Source organism: Adelges cooleyi, unplaced genomic scaffold, assembly GCF_023614345.1.
Source record: "Adelges cooleyi isolate 19-005CV unplaced genomic scaffold, UGA_ACOO_1.1 ACOO_flye_CR_arks_rails_tigmint_CR_PRNA_9, whole genome shotgun sequence".
NCBI lineage: Eukaryota > Metazoa > Arthropoda > Insecta > Hemiptera > Adelgidae > Adelges > Adelges cooleyi.
The window spans coordinates 8,876,070-8,890,269 of record NW_026096579.1 but is presented as its reverse complement, the minus strand read 5'-3'; the positions used below and the strand labels follow the sequence as shown (position 1 = coordinate 8,890,269).

Genomic DNA, 14,200 nt, shown 5'->3' with positions numbered 1-14,200 from the left:
TGAAAATAACCTTGTGCGTTATTTAAATGATTGGTTCCAGAGCGGATTGCATGCCCACATGACCAGGGATACTATAGAATAACAACTACCATTATAGGCGTGACCTTTACTTGATTTTTTTTTTTCAATATCAAATCTCGAAGGTTGGAAGCAAGTAGCGCGTTAAATAATAAATAAGATATAAATATATATATTTTTTTTTATTCAATTGACAATACACCTTAAAGGATTATGGAATCGTTTTATGATGTAAATAACAATCTACACTAGAACCGTCGCATTTTAGACACATACAACTCAAAACTATTTCCAATTCACTCGACTAATTACATCTCTTCATTCATACAGGATAAAATAATTAACATAATATGATAATATTGATAACAATGCGGACACCGTTCAAAATAATAATACTTAAGATGAAGTTATCAACTAAAATATTTTAAACCAACTTTAACATTATCAAAAGACACTCAAAATTACTTATTTATGTCTTAAATGTTTTGTTTTAAAGTTTCATCTCCAAAAACTAATCGATTAACCCCGAAGATAAAAAAAAATGTAATTAAACTAAACTAAGGTATTGTAATAAGAGACATTTTTGAAAAAATACTAGCTATTTTGAGGTTAGGTTAAAAACAACAATGTCGAAGCATGACTACTTTTTCAGGCTTTTTTATCACTAGCTGCATGGTTTATTTTATACCTTGCAACGTGCATATATTTATATTTCAACGGAATATGTATTAAAGTAAAAAGTAAAGAAATCATAATACAATATTGAAAACCAGAATATATTAAGAGAACAGAACATTATACTAGTCTGGGCTTAATTAAGTTCTTATATCATAACCTCAATTCAATTTTTATCCATTACATGCTTACCAATTTATACTTAACTCTTAATATAATCATAAATGGTAAAGGATAATAATTCGGTTAAAAAAATTGTATGTTAGTATTAGTTAAATACTGAGAAAATACAGCGTCTCCTTAATTAATGTAAACTAGCTGGAATATTCCATATTTTTTATCTGGGACAAAATTGACTATAACCTATTTTTTTTTTTTTAGCTAAAGCTCATCCGAAGTTTACCTAAAAATGTAAAAAAAAATTTACTCGAGTTCTGGAGGACTAATAGTTAAATATAACTATACCATACTATGATGAACGATGGAAGAATTTCGCAGTTGTCTACCGTTATGGTAATATTAATAATATGAATTAAAGCGGTGCTCGAATCGATCGAATGCGCGTTTAGTTTGGGAAATTCCAATGTTGTCGTTAGCAAGAGAGTTTGCATATTAATCAAATTATGAATGATTTATGGTGTTTTGATTTGTCCTACGCCCCTCGCCCCTACGCTTTGGGCTAAAAGATAGCTATATTGATATATTATACGGTACGGCCACACGTTTTAATCACAGCAGAGGCCGGCGGTCTTATTACACACACACGGCAAACAACAAAGCATTAAGTGTTTAAGCATAACCGGCCTTTTGTGATGATAATAATATGTAATTTATAAACGTTTCTTAACGTCCGAGCGAACAAGCAAAAAGTCCGATACGGATTTTGAATAATTACATTGTCCGATAAATTTTGGCCACCGGGAAATCCCCAACCCTTTCCCGGTCGCCGAACCTCTTAAGGGCTAAGTATTGTTATCGGGCCCTGACCACGACCCGAAGAATATCTTCTGACTAATTAAGTGTGAATTATTAATTACACAACCTAACGAAGGGCTGGTGTAAAACAATACACACAAGCCGTCCCTTTTTTGACTTGACTTTGCATTGTCGGATGATATTTTTGTGATTAATTATTATACTATTGTATCTTTTCCCCGGCCGGTCCGACACGGCTATAACCTTTACAGCTCGGTCGGACAAGACAGGAAATTCGTTTTAACAACACATACCTACATAAATCCGGAGACCACATTTTTACACAAATGAGTCATTTCGCCAAAAGTGACCACTTTCGGTATTGAACTTTTTAACCCTTTCGGTCGCAAATTAAAATTAGGGAATATTTTTTTCTAATAGGTGCTTACTACAATACAACATGCAATACCACATTTATAATTTATTTTGTATGTTTGTCAATTGAGTTATATCGTTATCACATATGTGTGAGTATCATCACAAAAAAATGTAAAACAAAAGTTTTACACATTGTAATATGCCTGGGGACTGATAGGGTTAAAAAACATGTCCAATCATCCTTTTCTTATAACTTCAAAGGTCAAAATCAACAAAATAATTGCGTGTGATGTAAATATTAGTGAGACAACAAATCGTCGTAGACAATCGTCTTACCGTCAATTACCATAGTTAAGAAAACGATATTTGTCGATGAAAATTGCTGTTACAATATTTGGAAATTATTTTCAACATTTTACAATTATAATATGCAGATGTTAGTTTTTGTAATGACATTTCTGACTATTGCAAAGTCCACTATCGGAGACTAACAGACTGTCTGCACTGTTTAAATGTAGCAACTAAACCGAGACTACTACACACATCATACGAATAGATTTTGTTTTTGGACTTAAAATTCAGCCTAAAATCGAACACCTGGATACATCTGATTTATTTTGAGAAAGTTCTAGAAAATAAAAAAATGTGTATACACATAAATTAACAAATCCCGATCGTTATTATACCAAAATTATATTTTTTAGTTATTTACACAGTCATTGACCTACAGAAATTAATATTTCTGAGCAAAGCCGGGTAGCGCGTTAAAAAAAATAGTAAAACTAGAGTTGTTTTTACATAAAGTAACAGTTTACATAAAAGTATTTGTTTCGTTATAGTTTTTAATATTTTATGGCACTGTCTATTTTATAATATTATACATAAAAGTAGTAAAATGCTGAATCATTTTTTATGTGTGCAAATGTTTGAATTACTTAATTGTGTTGGGAATAATATTTAAATGAACCGTCGCGTTACTTTTATCGTTTTAAACTGACAAGAATAATATACATTTTAACGTTGAATATTAGTATGATTATTTATTTTTTAACTGTGAAAATCATCACTGACTTGTCGACTTACTTTATTTCAACTAATTCAACCTAAATTGTAAAAATACAGTTTTAATCATGTCACAATGCTTTGATACATATTCGCGTTGAAGCTTTCATCACTTTCGGTTGTATGTAATAGTTCCTGAAAAACCAAGATTGTGCTGGCTATTTTTTTTTTTTTGTTGAGATTATTGACGAGATTCCGAATCCCGAGAAAGATGTCGTTCGGCGATCAAATTGGAGTTTTTTTTTTTTTATAAATGAATTTAAACCAACCGTTAATTAGCTCTCGGTCGTCACTCGAAGACAGACAACCGTCCGAGTGATAGATTCTGTGTAAAATGAACGTAATGAACGTACAGTTTTGCACACAATGATTCTTCATTATCCACAACCGCCAGTAATTCGTTACACACCTCGTTGAACGACAGCCTATATAGTTGTCAGTGACGAATGGCCGTGCCGCCACACCAAACCGAAAAGAAATCAATCTTGTTTATTGTATCCTCTTCACAGAGGTACACGATAATAATAATAATAATAATTAAACGAATCGTTGTATACAGGGTGTTCTAACATGAAAGGTGAAAATAGGTGAGAGTAAATAGGTGATTGGACATCTGGGGACCCTCAAATAAGCCCCCCGTTTTTATTTTTTCGATAAGTAAAAAAATAATGACTTAAAAAAGAAAAAAATATTTTTAGTTATTCAGTGCAAAAAGGTCACCTTAAAAGAGGGAGGGGTCACATCATTTTCAGTCCTTTTCGGGCCCTAACTCAAAAAATGACAAGAGATAAAAAATAAATGGTAAGTGATAAAAGATAATTGATAAGAGATAAATAATTAGAAACGTTAGGTTTGTTCGTTTTGTCAAAAATTGTACACTTTTTCACAACAAGTGTACATCAAACCGTTCGTTTTTAAACTAATTAGTGTACATTTTTTTTCAAAACGAATAAATCTAATAGATAAGAAAAGTGATAAGAGAAAATACATTTTGAGTTATGTGCCGAAAGTAACTGAAACGATGTGACCCCTCTTTTAAGGTGAGCTTTTCGCACTGAATAACAGGAAACACCCTGTATTTACCTACTGTTTTTATTGCGGGATAAAACGGCGGCAATGGGAAAGCAAAAGTGTTTGTAAGGGTTAGCGGCCGCAAGCGGTTAGCCAATAAATCAGAATTCAATTTTGAAGGGTAAAAAAAAATAAGAAAAAAGGGTAATATTTTCCGGAATGAGCAGAGTCGACAAACCGCACACAAAACCGAAGACCGTTGCTAGTAATATATTATACCAATATATATATATACCTCTACCAGTAATATATATATATATATATATATATATAAAGTGCATTAAATCTCCATGTGTCAAAATATCCTCCCCCAAAAGATATCTGTCCAGTTGGCAAACTGCGAACGGCAGCTTAGAGAGAAAGCAAAAAAAAAAAAATAATAATAATAATAAGAAAAATAACAAACGCAAAACTTATACACGACCAAATGTTGTCACATGTAAAACTAACACTAAGACTTTTTACCATGTTTGTAATCGACTTTTGAAGGTTTAGCTACCACTAATAACAGAAATCAATTTAAAACAACTGAAAAATGTAATGTAATTTATTCAAACAAAACTGGTTGTGTTGAACTTGCAAAGGTAATGTGCATAATATATTGTGTAATTCTAATTTGTTGTTTTAATAGGATTGTATACAATTTTTGATATTCCTGGCACTTATCCCGGAAACCTGACATGTCATCTTCCCCACATTAAATCCCTGAAATGTAAAGGATTAATTTTTACGAGGGTTCTGGCTCGCCTCTGCCCCTGGATTCCCACTGTCACAGAATGACATTCTTCCAATTGTGGCATTTAATTTTATTTGTGTATAATTATGATAAAATATTCCGTTATTTATTTCTCTCGTTTCTTGTAACTGTTTACTATTTTTATTGTGCAGCATTTGATTTAAATAAATTAACAGTATTGTCTCGGACTGACACAAGACAATCACTGTACTAACAAAGTTATATGAAACAAATATAAAACGTAGAGTTTTAATCATGAAATGTTAAAAGACACAAGTGTTAGAGATACAATATGTATTACTTTAAGTTTATTCAGAGGTAGACTACTAGGAAAATATATATTTTTAAAACGAAGATGGTCAACACGTTATTAATGATGTTCATAATTATCATAGTTTAGCATTAAAATATATTAAGTATTCTTGTAAATTTATAACGATTAATACAACACAGCGGTTCATTAAAATATTCTCAACACAGTAATTATAAAATATAAACCCTTCTCCTGCAAAAAAAAAAAATAAATACTCAGCTTTCTGCTACAACTATTCAACTACTTTTATGTATAGTTATTAGTTATAAAATAGACAATGTCATGAAATATTAAAAACGATAAAGAACCAAAAGGTTACTTTATTGAAAAAAAAAAAATAAAAAAAAAAAAGCCAGCACAATCTCGGGTTTTTAGTAACCATTATACAACTGAAAGTGATGAAAGCTTTAACACGAATCTGTATCAAAGCATTGTACAAAACCGTGATGTGTTTAAAATTGTATTTTTACAATTTAGGTTGAATTAGTTGAAATAAAGTAAGTCGGCAAGTCAGTGATGATTTTCACAGTTAAAAAATAAATAAACATATTAATATACAACGTTAAAATGTATATTATTCTTGTCAGTTTAAAACGATAAAAGTAACGCGGCGGTTCGTTTAAATATTATTCCCAACACAATTAGTAATTCAAATATTTGGACACATAAAAAATGATTCAGCATTTTACTACTTTTATGTATAATATTATAAAATAGACAGTGCCATAAAATATTAAAAACTATAACGAAACAAATACTTTTATGTAAACTGTTACTTTATGTAAAAGCAAACTCTAGTTTTACTCCATTTTTCTTTAACGCGCTACCCGACTTTGCTCAGAAATATTAATTTCTGTAGGTCAATGACTGTGTAAATAACTAAAAAATATAATTTTGGTATAATAACGATCGGGATTTGTTAATTTATGTGTATACACATTTTTTTATTTTCTAGAACTTTCTCAAAATAAATCAGATGTATCCAGATGTTCGATTTTAGGCTGAATTTTAAGTCCAAAAACAAAATCGATTCGTATGATGTGTGTAGTAGTCTCGGTTTAGTTGCTACATTTAAACAGTGCAGACAGTCTGTTAGTCTCCGATAGTGGACTTTGCAATAGTCAGAAATGTCATTGCAAAAACTAACATCTGCATATTATAATTGTAAAATGTTGAAAATAATTTACAAATATTGTAACAGCAATTTTCATCGACAAATATCGTTTTCTTAATTATGGTAATTGACGGTAAGACGATTGTCTACGACGATTTGTTGTCTCACTAATATTTACATCACACGCAACGCAATTTAAAACATTGTTTTGATTAGACACAAAATAAGTGGTTGGCAGTTTACATGTATTAAAAAAGCAGTTTCGTTTGAGAAATGTATTGTAACACATTTCCATAAGTCTCAGCTGAGATTTAAAACGTAACAAGCTGCATAATATATATTTTACATTTTACAATTTTATACAACTTATTGTGTTTGTAATATTGTTTTATCAAGTTTTAGCAGTTAATTTTCCCCTTTGGGTTTTCTTTAATAAAAAAAAGTTTGACTAAAGATTTTTAAGAAAATCTATTGTTATAGCCCTATTCTAGATCTACATTCAGTCTAACTATCAGACTTGAATTCTTAAAACTATTAGACCTTAATAGAATAGTCTTTAATAAATTATATAGCATTCATGTCTTTAAAATATATACATATATATATTATATATAAACATAATAAAAAACCATTTTAATACTCGGGTAACTATAAGTAATATGTTTTTACTAAATAAATTAAATTTCTATATAATTATTATATTATATCTTATGTACTATAAATATTATAAATTAATCACTAACCAGTAATTTTATAATTTATGTGACTAAACTTTGTTATTAAATTTTACTATTAAAACTTTTAATTAAATAGACAAAAAAATGTATTGTATAATAATTAATTATGTTTCAAAGAAAAGTTTTTTTTAATGAGTTTAGCTATCAATAATTGTATATTATTAACTGTTTGGCAGTAGTATAATAACAAATAGTGTAAATTTGTACTTGGAATATTCAATTTCATCAGTCCCTGCCGTTAAACAATGTTAAAATGTTAATTTTGTTTAATTAATTAAAATTTCATTATCTTCAATGTGTGTATAGACACACATTAAAAAACCGTTAAACACAAGTTATTATTTTTTTTTTCTAAGAAAATATTCGTAACTGAAGTTTTTGTTCCTGTATATGTTTTTTTGGTTTAGTATTTTTTTTCCCCATTACATTTGGGAATACTATGAAATTTTGTTCGGTACCGACAAATTGTATAATATTTCACATTTCAAAAAAGTGACAGAACGAATGTCAGCTTTACAGCATAAATCACACAAAAATAGCAAAACATTAAACGTTACCTGATAAACCTTCGCCAAGATTCCAAAAAGTCTTTGGTGACGCAGGGATAAGGTGAATTTTCTCGCGAAGGAATCGGTCGCTTCTTGTTTAACAGCAAATCACTCAACAGTTCTTTTTCAGTCATGGCTGATTGCTTGTGAATATTTTTCGTAATCTCGCCTTGATTGTGCATGTTCTAAGTGTGCAGAAAAAACAGTTTACAGTTTTTAAATATAATGTTTGTGTTTAATTTTGAAAACAAATTAAATATAAAATAATTACTCGACAATAATGACAAGGTTCGATTTCTTTATTAAATATCGGTGCTCTGGGGAAGTACGAATGAAGGATGTTCCACACGGTTTCCGGAATCAAACGCTTGACGTTCTGTTCGATGGTCAAGTCACCGTGAACACACGTGATGTCGTCGTTGAACACCCAAGACATACATTCTTTGTCGTGTTTCACATCCAAATAATCGGAATCTTCGTGTTTGTCTTTTTCTTCTGGGCTTACGTCTTCGGCGTCCATTCTGTCGTCGTCTTCTTTGTGTTCGTCGTCCGTTTTCGAGTCGCTCTCGATGGAAATTTTGCTCTCGCATTTGGAATTCACCTCGGTTTTGATTACGTCGAGATCGTGCTTGTTGTCGATGGATATTTCTCCGTTAACTTTCCTCGCAATCACCGAAGTCAGTATGTTCATCATTTCCACCAATACCGATTCCAATTCGAGCAGGGATATGTGAAACGGCTGGAACTTTGTAAGTTGCAGCGTTTTGAAAACTGTCTCCGAATTGTTGATCAACATTCGGGCCAGCTTGAGACTCTGATCGACGGACCCGAGCGTAATTCCACCCATTTGAGCCGGCTGACAATTGGATTGAGATCGAACACTGCTATTGTTTTTGTCGTCGAAACTGTTATTCGAGTCAAACACCGCCGACAATACTTCGGGGTTGAGCGGAAGAGTTATGCCCGGCGAAACATCGCGGTTTTGGACGAAATACTCAAACAACTGTAAATACATGCGACGCCAATTTTTTAACGAATCCTTTCCGACCCAATAACACGGCTTATTTCTGTAAATAATAACACAATTTTAATACCAAAATTACAAAAAAGTTATTGATATTGGTAAAAAAAAAAATATCCATCGATCAATTAGAAATATACGAAATCATACTCTGAGATATTAATAGGATTCCAGTTTTGTAAGAGTGTGTTTATGGTCTTGTTTTGTTCAGAAGTCACAGTTTTCGTGTACAGTAAGGCACACTTATTCCGTACACATTTCAAACACAAAGAAGTCTTCAGTTTCAGTCTCGGACCGCCTTGGAATATTCCGTACAGTTTTTCGGCCTAAACATGATCAAAAGTAAATAAATTAAACGTATTGTATTTAGAACTGAACTTAGACAGGGTATTGGACTTTGAAAAAATTTAACATTTTTAATTTCAATGATCAAATTGATTTTAAACACGTACCAATTCGGTTCTAATAAATTTAACTTCAGAGACTTTGTCGGGGTCGAGCAGATCATGTTTGCACAACACGGCTAGATTGCTGATTTCGTTGACGCTTTGATTGGGAGTAATTTTGAACCAATAGTTCAACCACTGCAACGAAATCGCTTCCATTTCGTCTTCTTTTACAGACACCACGTTCATTTCGGTGATTAGGTTCAACATTTGTTCGACGAATTCCTTGTCTTTATCCTCGACGTACTCACGATTGCTTTTTATGTTCAATATGGTGTTTTCAAAGTTATCGTTACGGGCGTTGACCAGGTGCGCCAACCGAGGCGATAGCTTCCAGTCGTAAGACTCGGTTTTCAATTTTTTCACCATGCTGATGTGCATGTAAACCAACATGTAAGCGTTATTCGTTTGTAGCATACCCTTTTGGATCTTGGGAGCTTTGGCTATTTTAGAACCGTTTACTTTGAATTCGTCTTCTGTGCACAAATTCAAACCTTTGCCTTTGAGTTTCTCTACATTTTCGTCGTTGATCTTGTACCACTCTTCGGCGGCAATATCGTTTATATGAGCTAAACAAAAACACACACAACATTAATAAAAATTACACAAATGTCGAAGCTAAATTTTTTTTTATTTTGGTCAATCGGAAAAATAAATTAACTATACACTTTTTTTTTGGTAAACCCATTTGAAATCGGTTTGAAGATATTTGCTAAACCAATTTTGCAATGCAATATTGGAAACCGCTCAATAATTTTATTTTTTTAATTTAAATTTAGAATTCATATTTTTAATGAATGAAAATTGTTTACTAGTATTTACAGGAAAAAAAAAGGAGTACAAACAAATATTTATTTTTGTGTACTCAGCTGGTGAAATAACAACAAAATGTTTGTAATTTGTTTTTCTTTTGACGCGCCGAGTACAAAAGTAAATATTTATCAAGCTCAAACGACGTACAGTACATAAGAAAAAAAAAAGTACAAACCTATATAGTGGCCGGAATATGCGCTTGAGCCTTTATGAATGAGCACTGCACACAAATTGTACATGTGTTTTTCTTTAGACGCTTCATCGAGTTGAGACGGCAAATTCAAATACTTGGCCATGTCTAACGTCTGCGAAAACTGTATGTAAGTGTTTAGTTTTTTCTTCTGCATCGTTTGCCTGGACAAATATCAATATGTACAAAAATCGAGTAAAAACAATGGCGTATAACAAAATAAGCAATTTACCTGTCGTATACGAAACGCATGAATTGAAGATTCAGTACAGGAGGTAAATTCGTTAAACATATTCTCCTGACGGCATCTTGTTTGCTATTACAATAGTTACAGTAGTACTGATTGTCCCCGGTAAGGTGTTCTTCTTTGAGAAATTCTTGTAGACTATCGTTTAGCGACTTATGGCCTTTGATGTTCAGATCCAGTTCGTAAAACGTCGACAGCTGCGTAGATTCTAATTTACAATTCACACACCTAATCCAAACATCCGTTCAGCTATATTATCGGAAAATATAATTCAACCATACTGTCTTACGTGGTAATGTATTTGTATTCGCCGAGGAAATTGTCTTTGACCATATCCCTGACCGAGGTGTCCGACTGAGTGCTGAATTTGCTTTCTAACATGGACAAGAATAAATTTGAAAATTCCTGAAAAAAAAAAACAATTTTGCTATCGTAGTTTTGTGTAACGAGAAAAAACAATTGTATACTTACGTGGGCGTCTTGTTGGATGCCCGTATTAATTCTGAGAGTGGTAATAAAATCGCCTGGGTCCACCGATCGTTGTATACCGCATTGCATGAGCGCAAACACTAATTGCAAGTGGCCGACGCTAGTCTCCGGTGTGTAGGCATCTTCAACATACAAAGTTTGGTTTTGTTTCTCCCCAGAGTCTTCTTCTGGATTCCAATTGAAAATAGCTTTCCTAAAAAATGTGATACGTACGGTTTTTAAAACGTGTTGTGCCGATTTTTTCAACAAAAAAAATTATCGACAAACTCTTCTTACCTAAAGTTAATATTATGAAACCATAGTTGCAGTAAACTGTTAATATAACAAGTAGCACCTAAGTTTTTTAAACCTACAAATTTATTATTCTGACGACGCTCCAGTTCGGGGTCTTCATAATCAGGAACGGGCGTTCGCACTTTGTCTTGTAGCCAGCGTTGTTCGCCGAGTCCCGATAAACAATACGGATTGTTTCTACAATTGCGCCTAAAAACCATACAATTTTTTTAATACAACACACAAAGTGTACAATGTAAAAATATTTTAAATTACTAAAACATTACACTGTTAGAAACCCAAAATAAAATTATACTTCTAGCCAACTACAGTCGTATCAAAAATACAAAAAAAAATAATCAAAACGCAACAGTTAAGTTCAATAAAACTCGAACCGAAGAAAAATCGAATTAGCAATTTAAACTATAATGGAGGTAGTTTTGTGCGAATGAATGATGCGTTAATAATATAAATATATACACAAACTGTTGATGAGTTATTTCAAATTCATAATTTTAGTCATTAAGAAAAAACTAACAATAATGTATAATTGTATTCAGTTAAGTAATGTGAATTGTTGTTGGAAATTAATTATTAATCAAATAAATGCGATAGAAGAAATGAAGAGAAAAACTAATTAAACAAACAACAAATAAAAGAAAAAATAATACAGTACAATAAAATGTAGATATTTTTATATCGGTCATCGTTGATTGTACACTGTTGTCCTCCAGATATTCATAAACAGACTTTATGATATGAAACTATTATTTTAAACTTTGTTTTGGAGTTAGTCTTTGCTTGATAGGCTTAAGATTTTCAATTTTATAGAAAATTTAAGAATTTAAGAAAAAAATAATATAAGTATATCAATAAAAAGTACAAAAAATCTTTAATTTGATAAAGACGCTCTGCAGTAGAAATTTTAATAACTATGTCGTTTTACCAAAACCAAAATATCAATATTTATGATAATTTATAACGAAATTCTAAGTAATGCAATAAAAGTAAAAGTATATAATATGTATAACATTTCTTCAACGTATCCTTAAGACCCAGTCAAGTATACTTTTAATAAATTTAACAACACCAACGACCAAATTTGGCACCAAGCATTTTGATAATAATAACACGGTATACATATTATGATGAACATTGGTCTCCCTTAAGAGGTATGTAATTTGATTCGATTATTTTTATCACGTTGACGGACATTCACTGCTATAGTAGTCATAATCTTTTAAGTTGCGATTCGTTAATGACTGCTATAACAGTTAAATTTTTGAAAGTCGTAAAATAGAATAACTGCTATTGCAGTGGCTGTTGTTATGGCTTCACCGTGTTGGGAATTATGCAGTGTCCAATTGTGACTTAACAAAAGGTCGGGCAAATGTTTATCAAATTTTTTAAAAATAAATTGTATTAATATTATTTTGTATGGCCTCTTGTGGATTAACAATCTTATTTGTTTAAAATTTTTACTCATTTGTTGTTAATTATAATTTATTTCATTGATTATGTGCCATGAAATAAATGAAAACCCATCATTATAGGTAATTTATTTATGTAACTGCTATAGCAGTCACACGACCATATAAAAAGAAAAAAAGTTTTCAAGGGACTCGAACTGCTATAGCAGTGATATATTTTTATGTTAACAATGTATTTAGATCACAATTTGTAACAGAAAAGCTCTAACATTTTTTGTCATAACTATGATAGCTATTGAGATATGAGAGTGACACTAATATTACGGTCATGCGCATAACTGATATAGCAGTCATGTCCGTCAATGTGTTAACAGTCATCTATAATCTTGTTTCAAAATTAAAGCGTACTTACCGACAAGAGAGCGGCTTGCATTTTGGATAATTGAGACGATACGCTTTGCACAGGTGTTCGTAGTCTATGTCGTTAGGATGTGTACTTTCGGCCCACGCCCACGGACTCTTCTTTTCGTGGTCTTGCCGCTTTTTCGCCATCTCGAGCGCACCATATACGACGGTAGGTGTACAACGGCCAACGACGGCAGACACCAAAGACAACGGCTATCTGAAAAAATTGTAAACAAACGGCAAAAATCGTGATAACATATTATGATTTTGTACATTGAAAAATGTATAAAAAATATCAAAACTGAAAAGAATTTTTTTTTTTGTTTTCTTATACTTACAAGAAAAAGATACCTTTTTAAATTTTCGGTGGAATCGTCGACTGTACACCGACAGTGGCGATTATTCACGGGCAATTAATATTCAACTGCCGTCGGGCGCGATGGATATCCGAAAAGCGGTAATTGCTAGCACGGGCTTTCATCAAGAACCTTTTTCTTTTGTGATAAATGGATAAATAATATGGCTTTCATAATATTGAAAACATACGATATCCAGTCGAGCATTGGCGTACAATTATTTTATTTTTATTATCGCAGCAACAACAACATAGGAAAAAAGCCGCACACACCAAAACGACCAAATGTTGTTTAGGGGTTCGCAAATTTTTCCGCATACTATCCGAATCTCTGTGTTCGACATGGCCTAACCTGACCTAACCCGTTTCGCGGTAAGCCGGTAACCGCACACGTGGTTGATACCGTACGTTACCGGCACCCGCGGCCGGATGGGTGACCGACATAATTGCGAATTTCGTCTAAATGTAATATATATATTTTTTTTTTAAATAATTGACATTTAAAGTCCAATTTATAATGTAGATAATAGATATTTCTCATAGAAACTGTAAAAGTTTTTAAACTTTAAGATTAAGGACGGAAGGCAGGGTGGAGTGTAGTAAGTATTTCAGTCCTTAATTTTAAACTTTAATCATTTTTATAGTTATTATTAAAATGTTAAAAAAATTATTCTAAATTTAAAATGTTAACTAAATTTATACAAATTTGATAGTGCTGTGGACAAAAATAAATAATATGAAAATTTGAATTTGTATAATATTTTAAAAGAACATACACTAAAGTGTCTCCAAAAAAAGAAACTATAAAATTGCAACTATTTTAAGAGAAAATGAGTGTCTTATCCCCCCAGCTATTTTTTTTCAAGCAGCAATTTTCATAATCTAATATTTTTTAAGTATGATTATTAATTTATTTTTTTTTTGCAGGGAGTTGGACAGATGTGAAATAACATAATATTATGCA

At 31.7% G+C, this 14,200-nt stretch overlaps 1 protein-coding gene across 2 annotated transcripts in view; it reads right to left on the bottom strand.

Moving 5' to 3' along the window:
• LOC126846678 (ubiquitin carboxyl-terminal hydrolase 48-like) overlaps window positions 1-13,500 on the bottom strand; it is a 43,305-nt gene extending 29,805 nt beyond the window's left edge. The window contains exons 1-11 of one of the 2 annotated variants that reach the window (XM_050586398.1): window positions 13,220-13,500; window positions 12,889-13,098; window positions 11,050-11,256; window positions 10,756-10,966; window positions 10,574-10,689; window positions 10,270-10,512; window positions 10,023-10,201; window positions 9,041-9,603; window positions 8,739-8,914; window positions 7,839-8,634; window positions 7,577-7,752 (exon numbers count right to left, since the gene is read on the bottom strand). In XM_050586398.1, the coding sequence (XP_050442355.1) occupies window positions 7,577-7,752; window positions 7,839-8,634; window positions 8,739-8,914; window positions 9,041-9,603; window positions 10,023-10,201; window positions 10,270-10,512; window positions 10,574-10,689; window positions 10,756-10,966; window positions 11,050-11,256; window positions 12,889-13,028 (2,807 nt within the window). In that variant the 5' untranslated portion in view covers window positions 13,029-13,098; window positions 13,220-13,500. The remainder of the gene's footprint in view (window positions 1-7,576; window positions 7,753-7,838; window positions 8,635-8,738; window positions 8,915-9,040; window positions 9,604-10,022; window positions 10,202-10,269; window positions 10,513-10,573; window positions 10,690-10,755; window positions 10,967-11,049; window positions 11,257-12,888; window positions 13,099-13,219) is intronic. The other variant, XM_050586399.1, reaches the window with a different exon arrangement.
• Between the last annotated feature and the right edge of the window lie 700 nt (window positions 13,501-14,200).